Genomic DNA, 24,640 nt, shown 5'->3' with positions numbered 1-24,640 from the left:
GACGATTAGAGAAAAAGGTATAATTGTAAAGATACCCAAGAAGGGAGATCAAACGAATTGCAACAATTGGCGAGCAATAACACTACTTTCTACAGTGAGTAAAGTCATGACAAGGATGGTACTAGAAAGAATGAAAGAAACTATAAACCAGATGTTAAGACCAAACCAAGCGGGCTTCAGAAGTAATAAAGCATGCACGGATCATATTATTATTCACACATAAAGAACCATTGTAGAACAAACAATAGAATGGCGAGCAAAATCTATATAAATTTAATTGACTTTAGACAAGCCTTTGACTGGATTAACAGAGAAAAATGTGGGAAATATGAAAGAGATATGAAGTTCCATTAAAATACATAATAATTATCAAAATGTTCTATGAAAACTATACCGCACAAATCATGCAAAATGGGAAACTCACAGAACCCATCAACATATGCAGTGGGGTCAGACAGGGGTGTATTCTATCTCCAACCATATTTTTATGATCGTAATCGACTGGGCCATGAAGAAGCAACGAAAAATAAAACAGGAATAAGATGGAATGCTTTCGGTCAGCTTGAAGATCTAGACTTTGCGGATGATACATGTCTGGTGTCCGAAAAAAGACAACATATGCAGAAAAAAAACAGAAAAGGTGACAAAAGAAGCAAGAAAAATAGGATTAGAGAGTTAACACAAGAAAAACCAAACTTATGAAGATAAATACGGAAAGAGAAATGGGTATATTCGTTGAAGGAGAAGTAGAAAATGTACAGAAATTTTGCTATCTGGGAAGCATAATTGAGAAATGAGTCAGATTAAATAAATTATTAGAAGAATTTTTTACTAAGCAACAACATTTTTGTTTAATTTAGCATTATTTTGTATTTTGACAACGACACCAGACTTGGGCGTCAAAACGTTAATAAAATCATTTTTTTGCTAAAATTGTGACTTTCTTCCCATTGAAAATATGTAGTTTATTATGTAAGGAATATGTTGCTAGAAAAATCTCCATAAACCCAAATAAAAAAATTTATTGTTGAATAATAGTCGGAAAGATAGAAGCGGGTTTTGTGCGTGATAAGTAATATGGAAAAACTATACGGGGATATGTTGAATTAGTTGTGTACATGACTTTCACCAACGGCCGGAAACCAGAGTTGGGGCCGAGGGTAGTTATAAGGGGTCAAAGTCGCGGATTTTATTATTTTTTTTTATGACGCTCGTGATCGAGATAGTGCACCAAAATTTGGGAATAAGTAGGTCATGACGTAACTAAGTAAAATCTCCAGGGGTGGAACGCTGCGTGATCGATAAAGGGGTGGGGGTAGGTGTGAATATAAAAAATATAAGGGGTTTTTTGCGACGTGCTATATTGAGAAAGTGCACCAAAATTTGGAAATAAGTAGACCATGACATAGCTAAGTAAAATCCCCAGAGCCAAAAACCAGAGTTGGGGATGAGGGTAGTTTTAAGGGGTCAAACTCGCAGTGTGTATTATTTATTTTGTGACCCGGCACAACATTTGTCCCCCACGCAGCGTTCCGCCCCTGGAGATTTTACCTAGTAATGTTATGATCTACTTATTCCCAAATTTTGGTGCACTATCTCGATCACGAACGGCAAAAAAACCCCCATATATTTTTATACTCACCCCTGCCAACCACCCCTTTGTACCCCAAGCAGCGTTCCTCCCCTGAAGATTTTACTTAGTTACGTCATAACCTACTTATTTCCAAATTTTGGTGCACTATCTCAATTACAAACGTCGCAAAAAACCCCTTACATTTTTTTAAATTCACCCCTGCCCCACCCCTTTGTCGACCACGCAGCGTTCCACTCCTGGAGATTTTACTTAGTTACGTTATGACCTACTTATTCCAAATTTTGGCGCGCTATCTCGATCATGAGCGTCACAAAAAAAAATAATAAATAGCGGAATTTTGACCCCTTATAACTACCTTCCTTCCCCACTCTGGTTTCCGGCTCTGGGGATTTTAATTATTTATGTCATGGTCTACTTACACCCAAATTTTGGTGCATTATCTCAATCACGAACGTCGCAAAGAACCCGTTATATTTTTTATATTCACCACTACCCCACCCCTTTGTCGGCCACGCAGCGTTGAGCCCCTAAAGATTTTACTTAGGTAGGTCATGACCTACTTATTCCCAAATTTTGGTGCACTATCTCGATCATGAGCGTCATAAAAAAAAAAATAAAATCCGCGATTTTGACCCCTTAAAACTACCCTCGGCCCCAACTCTGGTTTCCGGCCGTTGGTGAAAGTCATGTACACAACTAATTGAACATATGCCCGTATAGTTTTTCCATATTACTTATCACGCACAAAATCCGCTCCCAGCTCTTAGACTATAAATCTAAGTAGATTGTGAGTTACGCAAATGATGTAAACTTGATGGAACGAACGGCAAAATATGTCATAGAACTTTATGTGGAGCTTGAAGAAAATGCGAAAGAAACAGTCCTAGCCGTCAACATAGATAAAACCAAAGCCCTACTAGAAGCAAGTAAACAACGAAACTTTCAGAATTTGACAATAGATGACGCTAATATTGAAGTAGTAAAACAGCTTACATACCTGGAGGTAGAGATAACTGAGGACGACAACGAGGAAGATGAAATACGAAAACGGATAATGCTTGCTAACAAAGCATAGGGGAAAGTGGTACACAGTAATACATGGTTCACAGTGAAACACCGAAATTTATTTTTAAATTTGGCGCCCTCGTAAAGTGCATTTGTGAAATCTACAGTTGCCCAGTAGAGTCGAATGCTGTTGTGAGCGTTTCGCGTGCTTGGAATAAGTTTTGCGAATAGTAATTGGATTTTATGTTTTGTAAAGTTATGTAATAATTTAATAACAGTAGTTGAAATGTATTTTTTATTTATTAACAGCCGATTTCAAGCATTCTTACTATTAAAATGGTATCTTACCTATGTAATAATATAACTTAAAACACAATTTGTCAGATAACGACTAGTATAGCAAAGCTTTAAATTTTATTGTATGATTAGGTTATTGGTACACATTGCAACAGTGTTATGTGGTACACAGTGATACGCCTTTCATAGTGTAGGTACCGTAATATTATAAATTATTAGCAAAAATTTCAGATGGCTAGAAAACAAATGCCTGCATATATAATGGCTGATGCCACAAAGTTGGTATTAGAGGAAATTATTATCTACATGAAGCAGCCGAGAGATATTCAGTTTTGTAACTTTACGATGATATGTGCTCAAAAAATGCAATAATCTGGTTATTACAAATTTAATAATATTGACTTTGGATCGTCAGATGTTCGATAAGGGTTTTACGTGGTCAAAACCTATTCTTAAGACACTAGATATAGTATGTTTCACTGTGTACCGATTCTGGTACACAGTGAAACAATTTTTAGTATTTTTTCTTTAAGTTTTATCTTTTTTATTATATGAATTTTTAGCGAATTTCGTTCTTAGAGTGTTAAGGAAGAGTTAGTGTAACATATCTACTGCTTTGAAAATTTTCCTTTTAATTCAAAAATAAATTTTTTGAACTCAAAACCTTTTTTTGTGTTTCACTGTGTACTACTCTCCCCTACTTATCTTTATCGCAGGTATTTCGATCCAAAAAGATCCACAGGGAAGTAAAGTTCAAAGTATATAACACTATCTTACAACCAATACCAGCATCATCATCATTCTCTTTGCCTTATCCCTATAAGGGGTCGGCTTCCCTAATTACATTTCTCCACACAATTCTATCCTGGGTAATATCAATATTAATCCCCTTTACCAACATGTCCTGCCTTATCGTCTCCCCCCACGTTTTCTTTGGTCTTCCTCTCCTACTCCTTCCAGGAATCTGCACTTCAGCTACTCTTCGTATTGGATGATTAACGTCTCGACGTTGAACATGACCAAACCATCTCAACCTATGCTCTCTTATTTTGGCATCAGTTGGTGCCACACCTAGACTTCCCCTAATATACTCATTTTTAATTTTATCCTTTCTTGTCACTCCACTCATCCACCTAAGCATTCTCATCTCCGCCACATGCATTCGTTGTTCCTCTTTCTTTTTCACTGCCCAACATTCAGATCCGTACATCATAGCCGGTCTTATGGCTGTTTTATAGAATTTTCCTTTTAGCTTCATTGGAACTTTTCTGTCACACAACACACCACTCGCTTCCTTCCACTTCATCCATCCAGCCCTAATTCTACTGCATGCATCTCCATCTATTTCTCCATTACTCTGTAATACAACCAACAGCAGCATATAGCATAGAAACATGAATCATGACAGAAAAGACAATAAACCTTATCAATACTTTTGAAAGAAAGATATTGAGAAGGATATTGGAACCCATCTGCGACAATGGTACGTGATGATTAAGGTTCAACCACGAGTTGTATCAAATTTAATAAAGAACCCTCTCTAGCGGATTATAGCTGGACAGGTCACTTTATAAGAATTGATAATAACAAAACACCTAGTAAAACGTTTAGTAGAACTATGGTGGAACGTCAGCCAGTAGGAAGACCAAGGAAGAGGTGGACAGACGAAGTGAGAACCGATGCTAAAGAGATATTATGGGTAGATGACTAAAGGAGAGCAGCCAGGAACAGAGATACTTGGAGACCGGTTTTGGTATTACCTTAGTATTATCAGTTATAAAGGGCACTTGGTAAAATTTGTGTTTTCCTGATCTTGAATTTGTACAAAACTGTAGATGTATAGATAATGGTGTGTAATAGCTGTTTATAATTTGAGACAAATTTCCTCCAGTTAGTTTAACGAGCATATTTTGTTATATATCTGGCATATGCCCTTCGTTTGTTGTAATCAATGATGCTATTGCGTCATCAACATTTATTTTGATGAACGTATAAACCAGTAATTAAATAATAATAAAACTTATAAATTATTTAGATGTATGTGTTTATGATTGTGTAATTTTAGCTTGCCAGAACCAGAAATACCTCCGATATCCTTACTGCCATCAGTAGCTGTTGACGGATTTATTATTGCTATAGTAAATTATGTGACTTCGATGTCATTGGCATTAATGATAGCTCAAAAAGGAAATTATGAAGTTAACGCAAACCAAGAACTATTCGCACAAGTATGTATTTGTTTAAAATCTGTTAACCTAAATAAATGATAGATAGATAACTTCTGGAAATCAAGATATCCAGGCTGTCAAACTCATTAAATAAAAAGACAGACATGCTTATCCTGAACCAAATGTGGCTATTACCAGAAAACGGCAGTTCTCGCCAGTGGCGCACACCAACACCACCCTACACGCGACACTATATATACACGAAATTTTCTATTTTCTAAATCTGACTGATTTGAAAGATGGGCCAAGTTTCACCTTAAAGTTTAGGAAACGACTCACCCATTCATATGTCAACCATCCATTTTGGTCCAAGGGTGTGGATTTTACGGCCCTTTCTATTTAGGGTCTGTTTTTCATTCTCGTCCACAAAACTCCCAAAAACTTCAAAAATTTAAGTCCGAACTTTGCGACTTCTAATAGTACTGATCATTACCTTTTCAACGCATGTCTAGTTTTGAAAATTGGTTATACCATTCAAAAGTTGCCGAGCTCAGAAGTATGACTCAATTTTTATTTAAAAAAGTTTCAAATTTTGAACGCTCATTTATTTGTTTATATATAAATCGGCGTTTATTCGTGTCAAATTTCAGCAGCATACGAAACAAAACTTCAACCAAAACTCGAATTTAAAAAATTCGTGTTTTTATCGTAGTCTTAGAAAAACCCCCGGTAGAGACGTTTTGTGCTACAATTAACATTAGAATTCGTTTTGTCGTATTAATTAATTAAACGCTTGTCTTTAGTTCAATCGTTTGGGTCAAATCTTTGGACATTTATTTATATATGCATTCGCGGGAACAATACACGAATAGTCAATAAAAATTTTTTTTGTTTATTAATTGTTTAACTAAAAAAACGATTTTAACGGAAAATGCTTAAATTCTCTTGTTTTTTACAATGAATAAACTTGAAACTTTTACAGATTCTAGCTAATTATATGAACTATACATAATTTTACGTTTTACGTTAATTGTTTCGGTTATGCTTCATAAATGAACAATAAAGTTTCAAATTTTTGACGATTCCGACTACTTTTCATGTTTGTACATCATTTACGTTTTATACATATTTTAATAAACATGACGATTGACGATATATTTTAATGCTTGTAAAGTGTACAACTGAAAAGTAAAAAATAAAAAATAAGAAAAAAATATTTTTAAGAAACGCTTTTCTTTAGTTACAAGTGACTAAAATTAAACATATAAAAAAATAAACTAAAAAGCAAAAAATTAAAAAAATTTAAAAAATCTAACACATTCGTTAAAAGAAAAGCGTGGGGCGAAAACCGTTTATTCGATGAAGACGCGCCACGCTTTTCTTTGACGAATGTGTTAAATTTTTTCATTTTTTTATATTTTGCTTTTAAGTTGATTTTTTATAATATGTTTAATTTTAGTCACTCTGGACTAAAGAAAAGCGTTTTTAAAAATATGTTTTCCATATTTTTTATTGGTATTGTTAATATTAAAATAAAACTTTCATTCGTAAATAAAGCATATTACATATGTATAAAAAAAGATATGGAAATTAAAAAGTATGGCAGTATTAATCTGTCAGTAAAGCTGTGGAAAAACTACCTATTTAAGTTTCCTTTTAAAAAATATTTTAGTTTCCTTGAAAAATATAGTTTCTTTAAGTTACTTTATTTTCTTTGTGTTGTAGGGACTAAGTAATGGTGTTGGCTCTCTGTTTGCATGCATGCCAGTGTGTGCTTCCCTATCCAGATCATTGGTTCAACAATTAGTTGGTGGAAAGACTCAAATAGTGACAGTTGTATCATCTTTGTTACTAATTATTACCCTATTGTGGATTGGGCCATTTTTTGAACCATTACCTAGGGTAAGTACTTTTTATTCTACTACTTCAAAAATGGTGCTTAATATCGAAGGTGGTCAAGAAAATATCCTATCTCGAATTTTGATGCTTTTTATGCTTTTTATATTTTTGACCCACATAATCGTATATAGGAGTGTTTATTAATCTATTGAGGAGTATTTAATTTTAATAATAGCATGTTGTCTACTCGTCGGATGGTGTAAAAAATGACCAAAATATAATTCAACATTGAGAAAATGTTAGTATAAATATCCCAAACAATTATAATATAACAGAGGGGCATAAAAGACGATAAACTGGTTCTTCTCATACACCAGGGAAATAAGGCAAAAATATACCATGTTCGGGACACTTGAGCAGCCAGGTTGCAACTGGGTTTTTTGGGTAATATATACCTAATACAAAATACATACAAAAATGCCCGTCACAGTTCGGACGAGAATTTTAGTTATTAACAAATAAGCGTCAAAAATGGCAGTTTTTTCGTTTAAATCGCTACAGGTAAAAATAGGGTAATTAAATATCTTATTTATATTATCCTTGTTTTAGTAAATGAGCAAAGGTTTAAAATGGCTGTTTTTGAATTTTAGTCCGATCCTTTGTTGCTTCGGAAATTTCAAAATAAAATTAAAACTTCGAAAATAAAAAAAAATGCTACAACTTTTGCGAAAATGACCTTAAGACTTTCATATTGCACGAAAAGTTAAGTCAAACAGTTCGTATAATGCACAAAAAAATTTAAGACGATTCGTCAATTAGTGTAAATATTATTCAATTTGTTTATCTTAAAGAGCTTTTTTGCAATGTTTTTGTTCAAAAAATAATAATGATATAGCAATTCTGTGGAAACCGTGTGAAAGAAGAATAGTTAAAAAAATCATTAAAAAGTCATTTTTACCATTCCGAAAATATTTTTCTAAAGTATGGTCATTTTTGGCTTATAAACAATTTGAATAACTTTGTTAATATTGACTCTAGACTAAAACTACTTTGGGATTTGAAAAGCTGGTATTTTTACACAAAATTTCAAAAAATCTTTTTGCCTAGGTTAATCAGGATCAAAGTTAGCCACTTTTTTTTATTTAATTCACAGCTACTTTGCTTATTACAATTAAGCAACCTAACTAGCGCCATTTTGAAGTTCAAGGTATATAGTTTATGTGTAAAGTTTGACTTAACTTTAAACTTCAACAAAGTGGTTAATAAAGCTTTAAAAATTACGTCCTAACGAAATCGGTTCGTGGTCGGTGGAGGGGAATAAATATTAAAATCCGTATACTCAAAAAATGAAATTGATCCTTCAAACATATGCTGCAATTAATATCTCCGGAGCTTGTTGACGGATTTTGATCATATTTTTTTTAATTTGTATGTACTCGTAGTCTTGTAGAGTACGTTATGTACACAGATCCCCACCTAACATTACAAAATGTTAGAGAGAAACCCCCTTCTCACTAAGGAATATGAAAAATAGATTACGACCGATTCTATGACCTACTGAATATACATATATAATTTCATAACAATCGTTCAAGCGGTCTCGGAGAAGTATGGCAACTAACAGTGTGACAGGAGAATTTTATAGATGCAAATATATAGATAGCTATTAAAAAATAGGGGTTGGTGATGGAAGAGTCAAAATTGAGGGTTGTATGTATTTTTTAATTCGACACCATAGAAAATTAAGGTAGACAACTTTGTTCAAAAAAATAAAAAAAAATGTGAAGGGGGCAGTTCCCCTTATAATTTATGAGCATAAAAATAGATTAGAACCTATTCTTAGTCCTACAAAATGTACGTGTAAAATTTCATAAAAATCGGTCAAGCCGTTTCGGAGGAGTATGGTGACTAACACTGTTACAGGAGAATGTTAGGTATATAGAAGTAACTGTGAATTAAATAATAAAAGTGGCTAACTTTGACCGCAATTAACAAAAGCAAAAAGTTTTTTTTGAAAATTCGTGTAAAAATACCTGCTTTTGAAATCCCAAAGTAGATTTACTCTACGGTCAATATTAACAAAGCTTTTCAAATTGTTTTAAATCCAAAAATGACTCCACTTTAGTAAAATATTTTCGGAATGATAAAAATGACTTTTTATAGATTTTTTTAAATGCTTGGAAAATATAAGTGTTTTTGTTTGATGTGCATTCCACAGAATTGCTGTATAATTATTATTTTCTGAACAATAACATTGCAAAAAAATCTCGTTTGGATAAACAAATTGAATAAAATTTAAACTAATTGACCAATCGTCTTGAAATTTTTTGTGCATGATATGTACTGGTTGTCTCAACTTTTCATAAAATATCAAAGTCTTAAGTTAATTTTCGCAAAAGTTATAACAAACTTTTTATTTTCGAAATGTTAGTTTTATTTTGCAACTAGCGAAGTAACAAATGATGAGACCAAAATTCAAAAACTGTCATTTTGAACCTTTGCTCATTTACTAAAACATGAATACTCTAAATAAGATATTTAATTACCCTATTTTTACCTGTAGCAATTTAAACGAAAACACTGCCATTATTGATGCTTATTTGTTAATAACTAAAATTCTCGTCCGAACTGTGACGAACATTTTTGTATTTATAATGTATTAGGTATATAGTACCCAAAAAACCCATTTGCAACCTGGCTGCTCCTCAAGTGTCCCGACAAAAACCTTATTTCTCTGGACTATCATTGGAAAAGTAATATTAATAAACAGTTGTTGAGAATGGACGGTAAACTGTACATTCGATTTGCGAAGGATGAAAATTAAAAGTCGTAATAAAACACATAATAGCGATTAGCTCGATTAGCAAGGATAAAAACATAGACAATGTTTTCTTTTTACTGATAATAGCAGACTTTGATCCGTTTTGGAAAAACGCTGGGTCACAAAAACAGTTATCTGTAACCGCTTCAAGTGATATCAATTGAAAAAATGACAAAATGAAAAGAGTTCTCTGCAACAAAGAGCTTAGATTAAAACTGAGAGTAAGAGCTCTGAGATGCTGAGATGTGATTCAGATACTGGAATATGGACTTAGCTGGACATTGACACAAGGACCCATAAATAATAAGCTAGATTCATTTGAAATTTGATGTTACAGGAGGATGCTTGAAAAACGAGGATACAGAAGAAAGAGACGGAAAAACGCGGTAGTAATGTGAGAAATGGACAGAAAATTCGAAATAATAAACAATAAAAATTAGAAAGTTGCAATAGTTTGGGACACGTAGGTCCAAACCAGACGTGCCATTCTGCAGCGCTACTCTTTGGATCCACAGAGTGGCTGAAACAGGCGATTTTCTAGCTCCGGCGACTACGCTGCGAAGTGGATCGTTTGGAAGGGTGCGGCGTTTAATATAATGAGTGAGAACAAAAAGTAAGCTTGTTCAAATTATTAAAAACTTGCCGGCTAATAATCTTTTAAAAAAGTGTGTTCGTCAAAGTCAGTGTTTGTAATGTCCATAGTTTTAAATATTTTATAAAATTTCAACGCTTTTGGAAAAATACCAATAAACTCAATAAATGGAATTAAGAAGAACCAGACAAAAACAGCTATATCACAGAAAGAAGCACATAAAAAATCAAACAGTACATCGGGTATCCTACAGGCGTAAAATAGTTTGATACAACTTGACAACTGAGTGAGAGTGAAAGTGAAAAACATGTTAGCTTGCAACCCCCTTTTAACTGATATCTTATCGTTTTGTTGTCAACAACAAACAATAATACCTTTTTGACCTAGGATGGGACCCCACTATTTAACATAAATAAACAAACAATATTGTATTTGTTTTGTTCAGTTCAAATGCATCCAATGTATAATAAAATGTAAATATAAATAGAGAAAACATTGCTTATGGGATTTATTCTTTTCGATAGGGTTACCTTCTTTAAAATCAAAAACAAATAATTCAAAGATGACGTCCCACGCTTTTCCTTTAAATGCTGTATAAATATTCCTTCGGCATATTCACATATATTTCTTGTATCTTATATACCCGGTCTGTTTTGCACTTCAATCAAAAACCGTTAGGTACTCACTCCATAAATTCTCGTAAACATCTGCGGCAGCTACGAAAATGGTCCATCTGAATGGCGTTTGCCACTAGTGGACGCCACTAGCAGTGAGGCTCGGCGACTGTGGCTGGCCACAGTCGCTCGTCTGGGGTGCGACGTCCACTTCACAAAAGAACCCACGGTAAATCATCAGAAGCTGCTTTGTGGATCCACAGAGTAGCGCTGCAGAGTGGCCCGTCTGGTTTGGGCCTTACCGTGGGTTCTTATGTGAAGTGGACGTCGCACCCCAGACGAGCGACGACTGTGGCCAGCTACAGTCGCCAAGCCTCACTGCTAGTGGCGTCCACTAGTGGCAAACGCCATTCAGATGGACCACTGTTGTAACTGCCGCAGATGTTTACGAGAATTTATAAGGGTGAGCACCTAAAATGAATTTCTTAATATAATTTATAAATATAATCGTGAAGAAGGATGATTATTTTTAATTAGAAAAATATGTGTTTGTGTTTATATATGTGTATGTATGTATTATACAGTCGGAAAAATGAAAGAATACCCATGAGCGAACATATAAAACACGCTGTATTTTCCTGTCACCGTGTCACAAAGAAAATTGTCCAGTGCAAGTACATGTAACACTAATTATTAAATGTACTTGCGCTGGCCAATTTTTTGTGTGACACGGTGACAGGAAAATACAGCGTGTTTTATATGTTCGTTCATGGGTATTCTTTCATTTTTCCGACTGTACGTATGTGTGCATATATATATATATATATATATATATATATATATATATATATATATATATATATATATATATATATATCTAGGAGTAATATATTTGTATTATGTTAGTTAAATATATGTAAATGTTTTATACTTGTATCATATACCTATTCTAGATATGTAATATTATACTTAGATGTAAAAATTGTCTGGCTTATTGGTCTTTACCAAAGCCATCAAATTAAATAATAAAAAAAAATGAATTTCGATTCGGAACGGTTTTTGATTGAAGTGCAAAACAGACCGGATATATGTGATGCAAGAACCAGAAGGCACATTTTTAGGGCATTAAAAGGAAAAGCCTGGGAAGTCATCTTTGAATTATTTGTTTCTGATTTTAAAGAAGGTAGCTATATCGAAAATAATGAATCCCATAAGCAGTGTTTTCTCTATTTATATTTACATTTTATTATACATTGGATGCATTTGAACTGAACAAAACAAATATGTACTCACAATCTTGTTTGTTTATTTATGTTAAATAGTGGGGTCCCATCCTAGGTCAAAAAAGGTTTTATTATTTGTTATTGAAAAAAAACGATAGGATATCAGTTAAAAGGGGGTTGCAAGCTAACATGTTTATCACTTTCACTGAGTTGTCAGGTTGTATGAAACTATTTTCCGCCTGTAGGACACCAGATGTACTGGTTGATTTTTTATGTGCTTCTTTCTGTGATATAGTTGTTTTTGGCTGGTTCCTCTTAATTCCATTTATGGAGTTTATTGGTATTTTTTTAAAAGCGCTGAAATTTTATAAAATATTTAAAACTATGGACATTACAAAAATTGTTTTTGACGAACACACTTTTTTTAAAAAATATTACCCGGCAAGTTTTTAATCATTTGATTAAACTTACTGTTTTTTCTCACCCATTACATTCAACGCCGCAATCTTCCAAACGATCAATTTCGCAGCGTAGTCGCCAGCGCTAGAAAAGCGCCTGTTTCAGCCACTCTGTAGTTCCACAGAGTAGCGCTGCAGAGTGGCCCGTCTGGTTTTGGCCGTAGGTGACATAGATATGAAATGCTAAGACTCATAATACAGGGCACGATAAGAGAAGGAAGGAGTGCAGGAAGAAGGAGAGTGTCATGGATGAAGAATTTATAAAGGACTGGTTTAAATGCTGTTCTATGAAACTCTTCAGAGCATCTGTTGATAGAATATTACCCCAGGCTGTGGGTGAAAAATAGGTTGATTTCAGGATATAATTCAGGAATTTTTGAAACCTATCAGGTGTTGTAAAGGACGAGGCCAGGAATAACTTCTACTAAAATGTAACCAAAAATATTGTGCGCTTTTTTTTATATTGCGATTTTCATTTGTTAAATTTGCAATTTTTAAAGATTTTTAATTTTGCAGCTTAGGACATTCATTTTAGAGAAAAACTTTTTAAGGTGATACAGTAGCGATCAACAGGTAGCTAAAACGCGTTCCAAGATTGCGGCTGTAATTTTGAATATTTTTTCGAGATATTTGGCACATGTATTCTTAATATAATAAAGAATGGCGGTACAGAGCCCAATTTGAAAAATATATTAATATGTGGAAATTACTCTGTAATTAAATACAATATTAAAAAAACGAGCCTGTACCGCCATTAAGAAGAACAAAAAAATACACTTTCTTCAAATAAACTTTTTTATCCGATGCCTAGATTTTGTGTCACTTTGGAACTACTAATGAAATAAAAAATTTTAGTAGTTCCAAAATGACACAAAATCTAGGCCTCGGATAAAAAAGTTTATTTGAAGAAAGTGTATTTTTTTGTTTTTCTTAATAGCGGTACAGGCTCGTTTTTTTAATATTGTATTTAATTACAGAGTAATTTCCACATATCAATATATTTTTCAAATTGGGCTCTGTACCGCCATTCCTTATTATATTACGAATACGTGTGCCAAATATCTCGAAAAAATATTCAAAATTACAGCCGCAATCTTGGAACGCGTTTTGGCTACCTGTTGATCGCTACTGTTTCCTCTTAATAGAAAGTTGTAGTAAATTAAAAAACCTACAGTTTGAGCTATGGTAAGTTTAATTTCGTTTATTGGTTTTTGCAAATCAGCCTGCGAAAGGTCCAAAATGGCCGTTTTTACAATTGCATTATTTATTGTAGAAATCATTTTTTTTATATTTTTTTAGAGCTTTAAAATGAAGATCTTTCAATTCCAAACATAAAAAAAGTTGTAAAGCGAGATTAACGAATTTGTTGCTTAGATATTATAAATTGTTTATCCCAAGAGGTCAAATGTCGAAAGCTATAACTTTTGGAAAAAAAAAATCGTAGAGAGTTGGTGAAACATCCAATCTCCTGCTCTGTAACCTCGATAACAGGAAAGGAACGTGAATTAACAGAGGCAATGGAAAGATTTGAGCTGCAGTTGATAGGAGTAAGCGAGACGAAAAAAGTAGGAAATGGAATTGTCGATATTGGAGGGCAGTACATACTATACTATTCCGGAGTTCAGATAGGACAAAGGGCAAAAGAAGGTGTGGGAATAGTTGTAACAAAAGAAATGAGTAGAAGAATAACCAAATTCAAACCAGTATCATCAAGAACAATATACATAAAAATAGAGTTAGAAGAAGAAGAATGTCACATAATACAGGTATATGCATCGGTAGAAGGAACAGAGCAAGAAAAAATAGAACTATTCTATGATGAGATACAGAAACTTATTGATGAGATACAAGAGGAAAGCAAAAACATCATTTTACTAGGAGACTGGAATGCACGAATAGGAAATAATAAAAATATGGTATTAGGCTGCTTGGGAAGGTATGGAGAAGAGACGATAAATAGAAATGGAAGAAGAATGATAAGTTTCTGCCAAATAAATGACTTGTTAATAGGTAATTCTTTCTGGTATCAACCGAGAAACGAAAAATATACATACGTAGCAGAAGAAAGAAATGCGAGAAGCATAATTGACTACATCCCTAATAGCACAAGGACGTCCAATGGACGTCCATTGGACGTCCTTCACGGACTTTAGGGACGTCCTTTGGACGTCCGTTTTCGTCCGAGGAACGTCCTTTATACGTCCTATTTTGGTCCAAATGTCGCGCTACCGAACGTCCATTGGACGTCCATCTAAGGTCCGAGGGGACGTATATTGGAACTTAATCGGACGCAAATTGGACCTTAATCGGACGTCCTAGGGGACGTAAATTGGACCTTAATCGGACGTAAATTGGACCTTAATCGGACATAAATTGGACCTTAATCGGACGTCCTAGGGGACGTAAATTGGACCTTAATCGGACGTAAATTGGACCTTAATCGGACGTAAATTGGACCTTAATCGGACATAAATTGGACCTTAATAGGACGTAAATTTGACCTTAATCGGACGTAAATTGGACCTTAATCGGACGTAAATTGGACCTTAATCGGACGTAAATTGGACCTTAATCGGACGTAAATTGGACTTTAATCGGACGTAAATGGGACCTTAAGCGGACGTAAATTGTACCTTAATCGGACGTAAATTGGACCTTAATCGGACGTCCTAGGGGACGTGAATTGGACCTTAATCGGACGTCCTAGGGGACGTGAATTGGACCTTAACAGGACGTCCAATTTTGGTCCAAAGGCCAAGTTGTTAAACGTCCAATGGAGGTCCACCTAACGTCGGAGGGGACGTTCGGTGGACGTCATTTGGGCATTCATAGGATGTCCCAGTTTGGTCCAATGTCTTGCTGCTGAACATCCATCTAACGTCCTGGAAGGTCATTCGGTGGACGTCTAGCGACGATATTTAGACCTGTGGAGAATGTATTGTGGGAAATAAAAAATATATTTTTTAAGGAACTTATATTTCATCTTATATCAAATTACAATTATTGGATATTACAGTATTTACATTAAATTACAATACACTTCTCCAAGAAATTAACGCACCACCTTAAATATGGGGTATATTTGATGTCTCGTATTTCCTAAACCTGTTGTCCCATCTAAGTGATGTTTTTATAATATTATAGCCTAGGCTATAGGTTACCTCCTTAAGCTTGTCATGCTGTAATATATGTATATTATATCATATCGCTCTCTATAGTAATGTGATATAATATATATTACAGTATAGCTCCCTGTGCATGACAAGCATAAGGAGGTAACATATTCTAGGGCCTAGGCTAGAATATTATAAAAAAAATCACCTAGATGCAACAACAGGTTTAGGAAATTCGAGACATCAAAAATGCCCAATTTTTAAGGTGGTGCGTAATGGGCTGTATATACAGGGTGTAACAAAAATACAGGTCATAAATTAAATCACATTATTCTGGGACCAAAAATAGTTCAAATGAACCTAACTTACCTTGTACAAATATGCACATAAAAAGTTACAGCCCTTTGAAATTACAAAATGAAAATGGATTTTTTCGATTATATCGAAAACTATTAGCGATTTTTTATTGAAAATGGACATGTGACATGTGGCATTATTATGGCAGGAATATCTTAAAGAAAAATTATGGTGAAATTTGTGCACCCCATAAAAATTTTATGGGGGTTTTGATCCCTTAAATCCTCCCAAACTTTTGTGTATGTTCCAATTCAATTTTATTATTGTGGTACCATTAGTTAAATTCAATATTTTTGTTTCTTAGTATTTTTCAGATAAGGCAGTTTTTATCGAGTTGCGACTTCTTTTTTAATATGTCCACGTAAAAATTTTATGGGGGTTTTGTTCCTTTAAACCCCCCAAATGTTGTATGTTCCAATTAAACTATTACTGAGGTACCATTAGTTAAACAGAGTGTTTTCAAAACTTTTTTGCCTCTTTGTATTTTTTCGATAAGGCACGTTTTATCGAGTCTGGCTTCTTTTTTAATATGGTTCAAAATATACCTAAAAATGTAAAGCATAAATAAGTTTGCATATTATTACCAAGTCTCCATAATCGTACTTAACCATATACAAATATGTGGTGGATTTGACAAATATTCACAATATTTCGATAAAAATTGACTTTTCGAAAAAGCAATAAGAGGCAAAAAAGTTTTTAAAACGTTGTTTAAATGGTAGGTACTACAATAATAATTAAATTGAAACGTGCACAAAAGCACATTGTTTTCGATACATTGGAAAAAATCACTTTTCATTTTGTAACTTCAAATGAGTGATAAAGGCACAGAGACTTAGATCACGAGGTCACATTGAAAGGATGCCAAAAACGAGGACTCCGAAAAGGGTACTAAACTACACTATAGCTTCAAGAAAGAGAAGAGGAAGACCGGAAAATAGATGGAAGCAAGAGGTCGAAAAAGATTTGGAAAGAATGGTGTTACAGGGTCAGAAAAGAAAAATGAATAAGAGGAAGGAATGGAGAAAAATCACATATCAAGCCAGAGAAGATCTCAGTACATAAAGAAACGTGAAAATGAAGAAAAAACAAACTTTTCAAGCCATGGGCCTCTAAGGCCCTTGGTGCTATTAATATATAACTTCAAAGGGCTGTAACTTTTCTTTTGTGCACATTTGTACTAAGGTAAGTTAGGTCCAATCAAACTATTTTTGGTCCCAGGATATGTGATTAAATTTATGACCTGTATTTTTGTTACACCCTGTATATATATAAAGGTTATATTTGGTTCTTGGGACATCAAAGTATATTTTTTAGACATTCCCTGGATATAGTCACTGATGTGACATACCTCCGATTTGTTTTTTCATGAGTTTTGTAAGAGAGACTAAAAACTTTTTTATGGTTACCTCCTGTTTTCATATATTTTTTGACATGTTTTGTAGTAAATTCAACTATCTATTTACTACAAGACATGTCAAAATTTACATGTGAAAGCAGGAGATGATCCTAAAAATGGTTTTTTCGTCTCCTACAAAATTCATGAAAAATCAGATAGGAGAATTTGTACATTACAATTCTCTGATGTTTGGGAAAAAGGGCTTAAGTCAGAAATGCACATCGATAATGTTTTGATGATTTCTGGACCAGAAAAATCGGCTCTTTTTATTGGTACATACAGTTTACGTCTACAACAGTTTTTTTGCTGGTCCAGAAATCATCAAAACATTAGCAATGTGCAATTCTGACTTACGCCCTTTTTGCCAAACATAAAAAAAGCAATCTGGTCATAACTGACCAATGAGCAATTTTAATTTAACCTAAATTACTAATGTTTCTTAAAATGAAGAGCTTACCCGATAGCGTCTCTTATCTAATCTAACAAGATCGTGCACTATTCTAACATACACAGCCACATCACGCACTATGCTCTGCTTTTCACTATCACCTATCACTCAAACTAGTTCAAAAGGCTTTGTCCTCTTCAATCTTCTAGTTTGCCCAGTAGTATCGAGGAGGATTTCCTCAATATTCTTGTACTTATTTAAGTTGTTTGTCGGGATTCCTGCTATCTTCTTGATGATTATATCCAGGTTCCATTCCTAGGTATTAATATTTGTTTATAAAGTAATAACTTATTATGCATGGACAATGTTGTTTCTTCCAATTAGCCAATACACTTTTTATATCTTTATTTTGGTTATATCTGGTTTTTTGTAGACCACTTTCAGCTGATTCTAAAAAAAATTAAAATGAACGGTAATTTTTCTATTCTTTACAATTAAAAATCAAAATATTTACAGGTAATACATGCATAAATGATTCGTTTCATAAAGAAAATTGAAAACGGATTTTATAATACTTACATAATTGTTTAAGAGATCTAGCCATAGCCAAAACTAGCATACTAAACAGTACAGTTGAGTACAGCAAAAAAAGCCACTAATTTCCATTTTTCACCCCCTTATCGATGCACTTTTTTCCAATCAAAATTTTTACTAAATTTTTAGGTTATCTTATGATGAAAATGAAATAATTGATGACTTGATGACCAATCACCACGCGACGCTACATAGATACTCGCGCGGCAAATTTGAAAATGAACGCAAATTGAATAGTAAATGGCCTCTCTTTAGAGTATGGAAAATTTTACCCCTCCAGGAGGACATTGTACTCTTTTCATAGAATATCTTGTAGTAACTTTCCAGCCATAATTTAATCAGATGTTCACGGAATAGAACTTTGATAGTAGAATTCCTGGAATGTTTTGTTGTTAGGGGAAACTTTTATTTTATTTATTCTTGAATATTTCCTGTTGTTAAACATTGTAACCAATAATTTACAAATAAGATTTTCATTACATTACATGAAATCAAAACATGTTTTGGATATTAAACTATATAGTTTTATAATTGTAATAATTTAATATACAATTTTGAATTAAGATTTAATCTTTCGATCTAATCGATTTAAACTACAGTAAAACTTGTGTTACCGGCCCCCTGCCAACACCGGCCACCTGTACTAACGGCCAGTTTAAAAATTCCCCACACTAATTACAGTAAAACCTGTCAGTAACGGCCGCTAAAAATGAAAAAGCTATTGGCCGATATAGAAAGGTGACCGGTATTGCCAGTTTTTTGTAGTCTAGATATAATTGGTTTGGGGAATTTTAAACTGGCCGTTATAACAGGTGGCCAGTAACACAGGTTGTACTGTATATCTAGGCTACAAAAACTGGCAATAACGACCACTTTTCTATATCGGCCAATAGTTCTTTCATTTTAGTGGCCGTTAGTGACAGGTTTGACTGTATTTCATTAACGTAAAGTTAACGCAAGTTAATATTTTTTGAATTATTTTGCTATTTGATCTCGTAATTGGTATAATGTGTCCAATATAAGCGTTCATAAAACGTCCGTATTTCGTCCAGTATGGACGTCCAAAGTCGGACGTCCAAAGGACGTCCATATTTATTCCGTCCGAAGGACGTCCATATTTATTCCTTCCGAAGGACGTCCAACATGGGACGTCCGTTTATAGTCCCATGGACGTTAGGACCAAAAATGGACCTATTTTGGACGTCCAAATGACGTCGTGTGCTATTAGGGAATTGTCCGTATTTCGTCCAGTATATATACGTCCATATTTGTTCCATCCGAAGGACGTCCAACGTCGGACGTCCATTTTTATTCCGTCCGAAGAATGTCCAACGTCGGATGTCCCAAAGGACGTCCATATTTATTCCTTCCGAAGGACGTCCAACGTCGGACGTCCATATTTATTCCTTCCGAAGGACGTCCAACGTCGGACGTCCAAAGGACGTCCATTTTTATTCCGTCCGAAGGACGTCCAACGTCGGACGTCCAAAGGACGTCCATATTTATTCCTTCCGAAGGACGTCCAACGTCGGACGTCCAAAGGACGTCCATTTTTATTCCGTCCGAAGGACGTCCAACGTCGGACGTCCAAAGGACGTCCATATTTATTCCTTCCGAAGGACGTCCAACATGGGACGTCCAAAGGACGTCCATTTATAGTCCATGGACGTTAGGACCAAAAATGGACCTATTTTGGACGTCCATTGGACGTCGTGTGCTATTAGGGATAGTATATCCTCGAGACGCAGAACTAACGATACAAAATATAAAACAGAGAACGAAGCCGAACTCGGTACCCAACACAGACTAGTGACAGCAGAGGTAAACATGAAACTAATGGAAATAATAGAGAGTCCTCAATATACAAGAATAGCAATACATAAGATGAAAAATATGGAAATGAGGAAGTTATACCAAATAAAGACAGATAAAATACTGAAAGAGCATGAAAACAATGAGGAAATATGGAATATGGAAGAGAGATGGAAAAAATTAAGAGACACGTTACGGAACACTGCAAAACAAGTATGTGGAATAAGAAAGAATGGTAATAATAATAAAAGAACTGGATGGTGGAATAAGGAAATAAAGCAAGCTGTAAAAAGGAAGAAAGAAATGTGGAAGCGATACATAAACACAAATCAAGAGCAAGACAGAGACGAATACAGAAGACAGAGAAATATAGTGAAAGAACTAGTAAAAGATGCGAAGAAGAAGAGCTGGAAGGAATTCGGTGAAGAATTGAACGAAGGTTTTGGGAATAACAATAAACAGTTTTGGAATAAAATAAGAAACATGAAAGGAACAAAAAGGAAACAAATAAGAGGAATTAGAAATGAGCGAAATGAATTGAAAACAAACATACAAGACATACTAACCATATGGAATAAGCACTATAAAGAAAAATTCGAGGCAAGTAACCAACAAGATGAGGAGAGAGGACAGCAGGCAAGAGAAGTGGATAGGGACAATCGAGTAGACGAAATTCATATCAAAGATATTGAAGAAGGATTGGCAAGAATAAAGATTGGAAAAGCGGGAGGTGCCGATGACATAGATCCGGAGATGATAAAGTACGTGGGAGAACGAGGCAAGTTTTGGCTGCTGGAAATAATGAGGGAAGCATGGAGAACAGAAAAGATACCGGAAGACTGGGAAGAAAATTTATTGATACCAATACACAAGAAAGGAGATGAAGCGGAATGTGATAACTATAGGGCTATATGCTTATCATCAGTGGCATATAAAGTCTACACCGGGATAATAGAAAGGAAGCTCAGGAAAGAACTGGAAGGAAAACTAGAAGAAGAACAAGCGGCTTTTAGGAAGGAAAGAGGAACAACAGATAATATATACATACTGAGAAATATAATTGAAAGAAAAACGAAATAGGAGAAGACTTATATGTTACGCTTATAGATATTAAAGCTGCTTTTGATTCTATAAATAGAGAAGTAATATGGTCAGTAATGGAAGATCTGCAAATCCCGAAAAAGATAGTAAGCGTGGTAAAAAGTACGTATAGAAACGTACTTGCTAAAGTACAAATAAATGGAAACAGATCGCCAATAATAAACCTAAGGAGAGGAATAAAACAAGGGGACAGTCTCAGCCCAGTTTTGTTTATATTAGTAATGGATAGAGTAATGAAGAGCGCTAGACGAAGGTCAAGGCAATTACAGTCAATAATAGGGTACAGAAATTTAGTACCAGTGAGAATGGAGGGATTACTATATGCAGATGACTTAGTAATAATAGCAGACAATAAAGAGAAAATGCAAAAATTAATCAATATATGGGTAGAGGAAATAGAAAATTTGAAAATGGAGGTAAATGTAAAGAAAACGAAGACCATGATAGTAACCCAAAAGAAAAGGGAAGAAATAAACCAAATGATATTTAGGTGCAAAAACGAAATAATAGAAACAGTCTCGACGTTTGAATACCTTGGAGTAATAATATCAGAGGATGGAAAGATAGATCAAGAAATCTCATACAGAGCGAAAAAAGCAAATAAGATCTACTATGCACTAAATAAAACAATATTTGGAAAGGAAGAAATAGATAAAGAAATAAAACTGAAGGTATACAACGCAATCTCTGTGCCAACTTTAATGTATGCAAGTGAGACATGGGTAAACAATGCAAAAATAGACAGTACAATAAACGCAGCGGAGATGAAGCAGCTAAGAAAAATAACAGGAAAAACGAAATTGGACAGAATAAGAAATGAAGATATTAGACAAAGACTGAAACAGGAATCGATAATAACCAAGATACAAAAAAGAAAATTAAAATGGTATGGACACATTAACAGAATGGACCAGGGAAGACTACCAAAGCAGGTGATGGAATCGAAAAGATATGGTAAAAGAAGGAAAGGAAGGCCAAGGAAGAGATGGATCGATCAGATTATAGAAATTGGACAGGAAAAAGGAAAAACACACAACAAATGAAAGAGTTAGCAAAGGACCGCAAGAAATGGAAGAGATGGATAGAAGATGAATAAAACCTCCGATGCCCCTGGGGGGCATAAGGAGTTTCGAGAAAGAAGAAGAAGAAGAAAATGAAGATATTTCAATTCCAAACATAAAAAAAGTTGTAAAGCCAGATTAACGAATTTATTGCTTAGATATTATAAATTGTTTATCCCAAGAGGTCAAATGTCGAAGGCTATAACTTTTAAAAAAAAAATCGTAGAGAGTTTGTGAAACATCCAATCTCCTTCTAAACAGTTATATTTTCATATTCTGATGTAAATAAATGCGTAAATCATTTTTAAACCTCTAATTTTTGGGTTTGAAAATAAGGGGGCAAATTTCGTTAAAAACATTTAGAGCTGAAGCGGCCCTGTATATCCTATGAGTTTTTAACTTACAGATTATTGTTGCTGAAGATGAAACGAAGATTTATAAAAAAATAAAAAATTTATACGACCAACTGAAGCCGAGATAATTTTTGGATTTGAAAATAAGGGGGCAAATTTCGTTACAAAAATTTAGAGCTGAAGCGGGCCTGTACATCCTATGAGTTTCTAACTTACAGATTAAAGTTGCTGAAGACGAAACGAAGATTTATAAAAAAAATAAAAATGTTCTACAACCAACTGAAGCCGAGATAAATCGCCCTGCTCGCTTCAAATTCGCGCGCTCGGAAAATTTTTACGTAACTTGTATTAAATTTTGACAGAAAACAATTTAATAATATTACCATTATAATATACAGTCTCTTTACCACTGTATTTGTTTTTTTTTTAATAAACTTTTATATGTGAAATCTCATTTCTGAAGAAATAATATTACAAAAATGACACATATAATAATATATGAAATATATAAATATTTTTAATTGTTTCATTGTTATATAAATATAATAATAATAATGTTACTTCTTATTATACAATATAAAAATTTTCTTCTTGAACATCCGTTTGAACATCCGTTTCGGATGTTCGCCAACATCCAAAACGGATAGTCACTACAAGAAGAAAAAGTTGTATATTGTATAATAAGAAGTAACAATATTATTATTATATTTATATACCAATGAGAAAATTAAAAATATAGTTATATATATTTCAAAAGATGTAGATCTTTGAAACACACTCAGTGATCAAAAGATCCAAAGTTACTGGTTTAACGACCACTCGTACGAAATCAAACAAATGAAATAGAGAATGTGGAAAAATCCCCTTACGAATAATTCATTATATATTTTATAATATTTATAATATTACGTTATATATTTCATATATATGTATCATTTTTGTAATAATATTTCTTCAGAAATGAGATTTCACATATAAACGTTTATCAAGAAAAACAAATACAGTGGTAAACAGACTGTATATTATAATGGTAATATTATTAGATTGTTTTCTGTCAAAATTTAATACAAGTTTCGTAAAAATTTTTCAAGCGCGCGGATTTGAAGCGAGCCTGGCGATTTGCAAAATTCGGCCGCTCGCAAAAGCACCGATTTTAAAAATAATTTTTAGTAATTAAATGTAATTATATTCTATAATAATTTTTATTTTAAGATAACATGTCTTTCTTTAGTCAACGACTGTAAAATAATTTCTTAATTGTTATAACTAGAGGCACTACGATTTAAGAAAAAAAAAACAATTATCTCGGCTTCAGTTGGTTGTAGAAAATTTTTATTTTTTTATAAATATTCGTTTCGTCTTCAGCAACTTTAATCTGTAAGTTAAAAACTCATAGGATGTACAGGGCCGCTTCAGCTCTAAATGTTTATAACGAAATTTGCCCCCTTATTTTCAAACCCACAAATTATCTCGGCTTCAGTTGGTCGTAGAATTTTTTATTTTCTTATAAATCTGCGTTTCGTCTTCAGCAACAATAATCTGTAAGTTAAAAACGCATAGGATGCACAGGGCCGCTTCAGCTCTAAATGTTTATAACGAAATTTGCCCCCTTGTTTTCAATCCCAAAAATTAGAGGTTTAAAAATGTTTTACGCATTTATTTACATCAGAATATGAAAATATAACTGTTTAGAAGGAGATTGGATGTTTCACCAACTCTCTACGATTTTTTTTCCAAAAGTTATAGCCTTCGATATTTGACCTCTTGGGATAAACAATTTATAATATCTAAGCAACAAATTCGTTAATCTCGCTTTACAACTTTTTTTATGTTTGGAATTGAAAGATCTTC

The 24,640-nt window shown here is 33.8% G+C and overlaps 1 protein-coding gene across 5 annotated transcripts in view; it reads left to right on the top strand.

Annotated features, from left to right (window-relative positions):
• LOC114335390 (solute carrier family 26 member 6-like) overlaps positions 1–24,640 on the top strand; it is a 210,101-nt gene that overhangs the window by 165,846 nt on the left and 19,615 nt on the right. For all 5 annotated transcript variants that reach the window (XM_028285621.2, XM_028285620.2, XM_028285619.2 and 2 more), the window contains exons 9-10: positions 4,962–5,124; positions 6,790–6,966. In XM_028285621.2, the coding sequence (XP_028141422.2) occupies positions 4,962–5,124; positions 6,790–6,966 (340 nt within the window). The remainder of the gene's footprint in view (positions 1–4,961; positions 5,125–6,789; positions 6,967–24,640) is intronic.

The sequence above is a fragment of the Diabrotica virgifera genome, chromosome 2, assembly GCF_917563875.1.
Source record: "Diabrotica virgifera virgifera chromosome 2, PGI_DIABVI_V3a".
NCBI classification, from domain to species: Eukaryota; Metazoa; Arthropoda; class Insecta; order Coleoptera; family Chrysomelidae; genus Diabrotica; species Diabrotica virgifera.
This window is presented reverse-complemented; position numbering and strand designations above follow the sequence as displayed.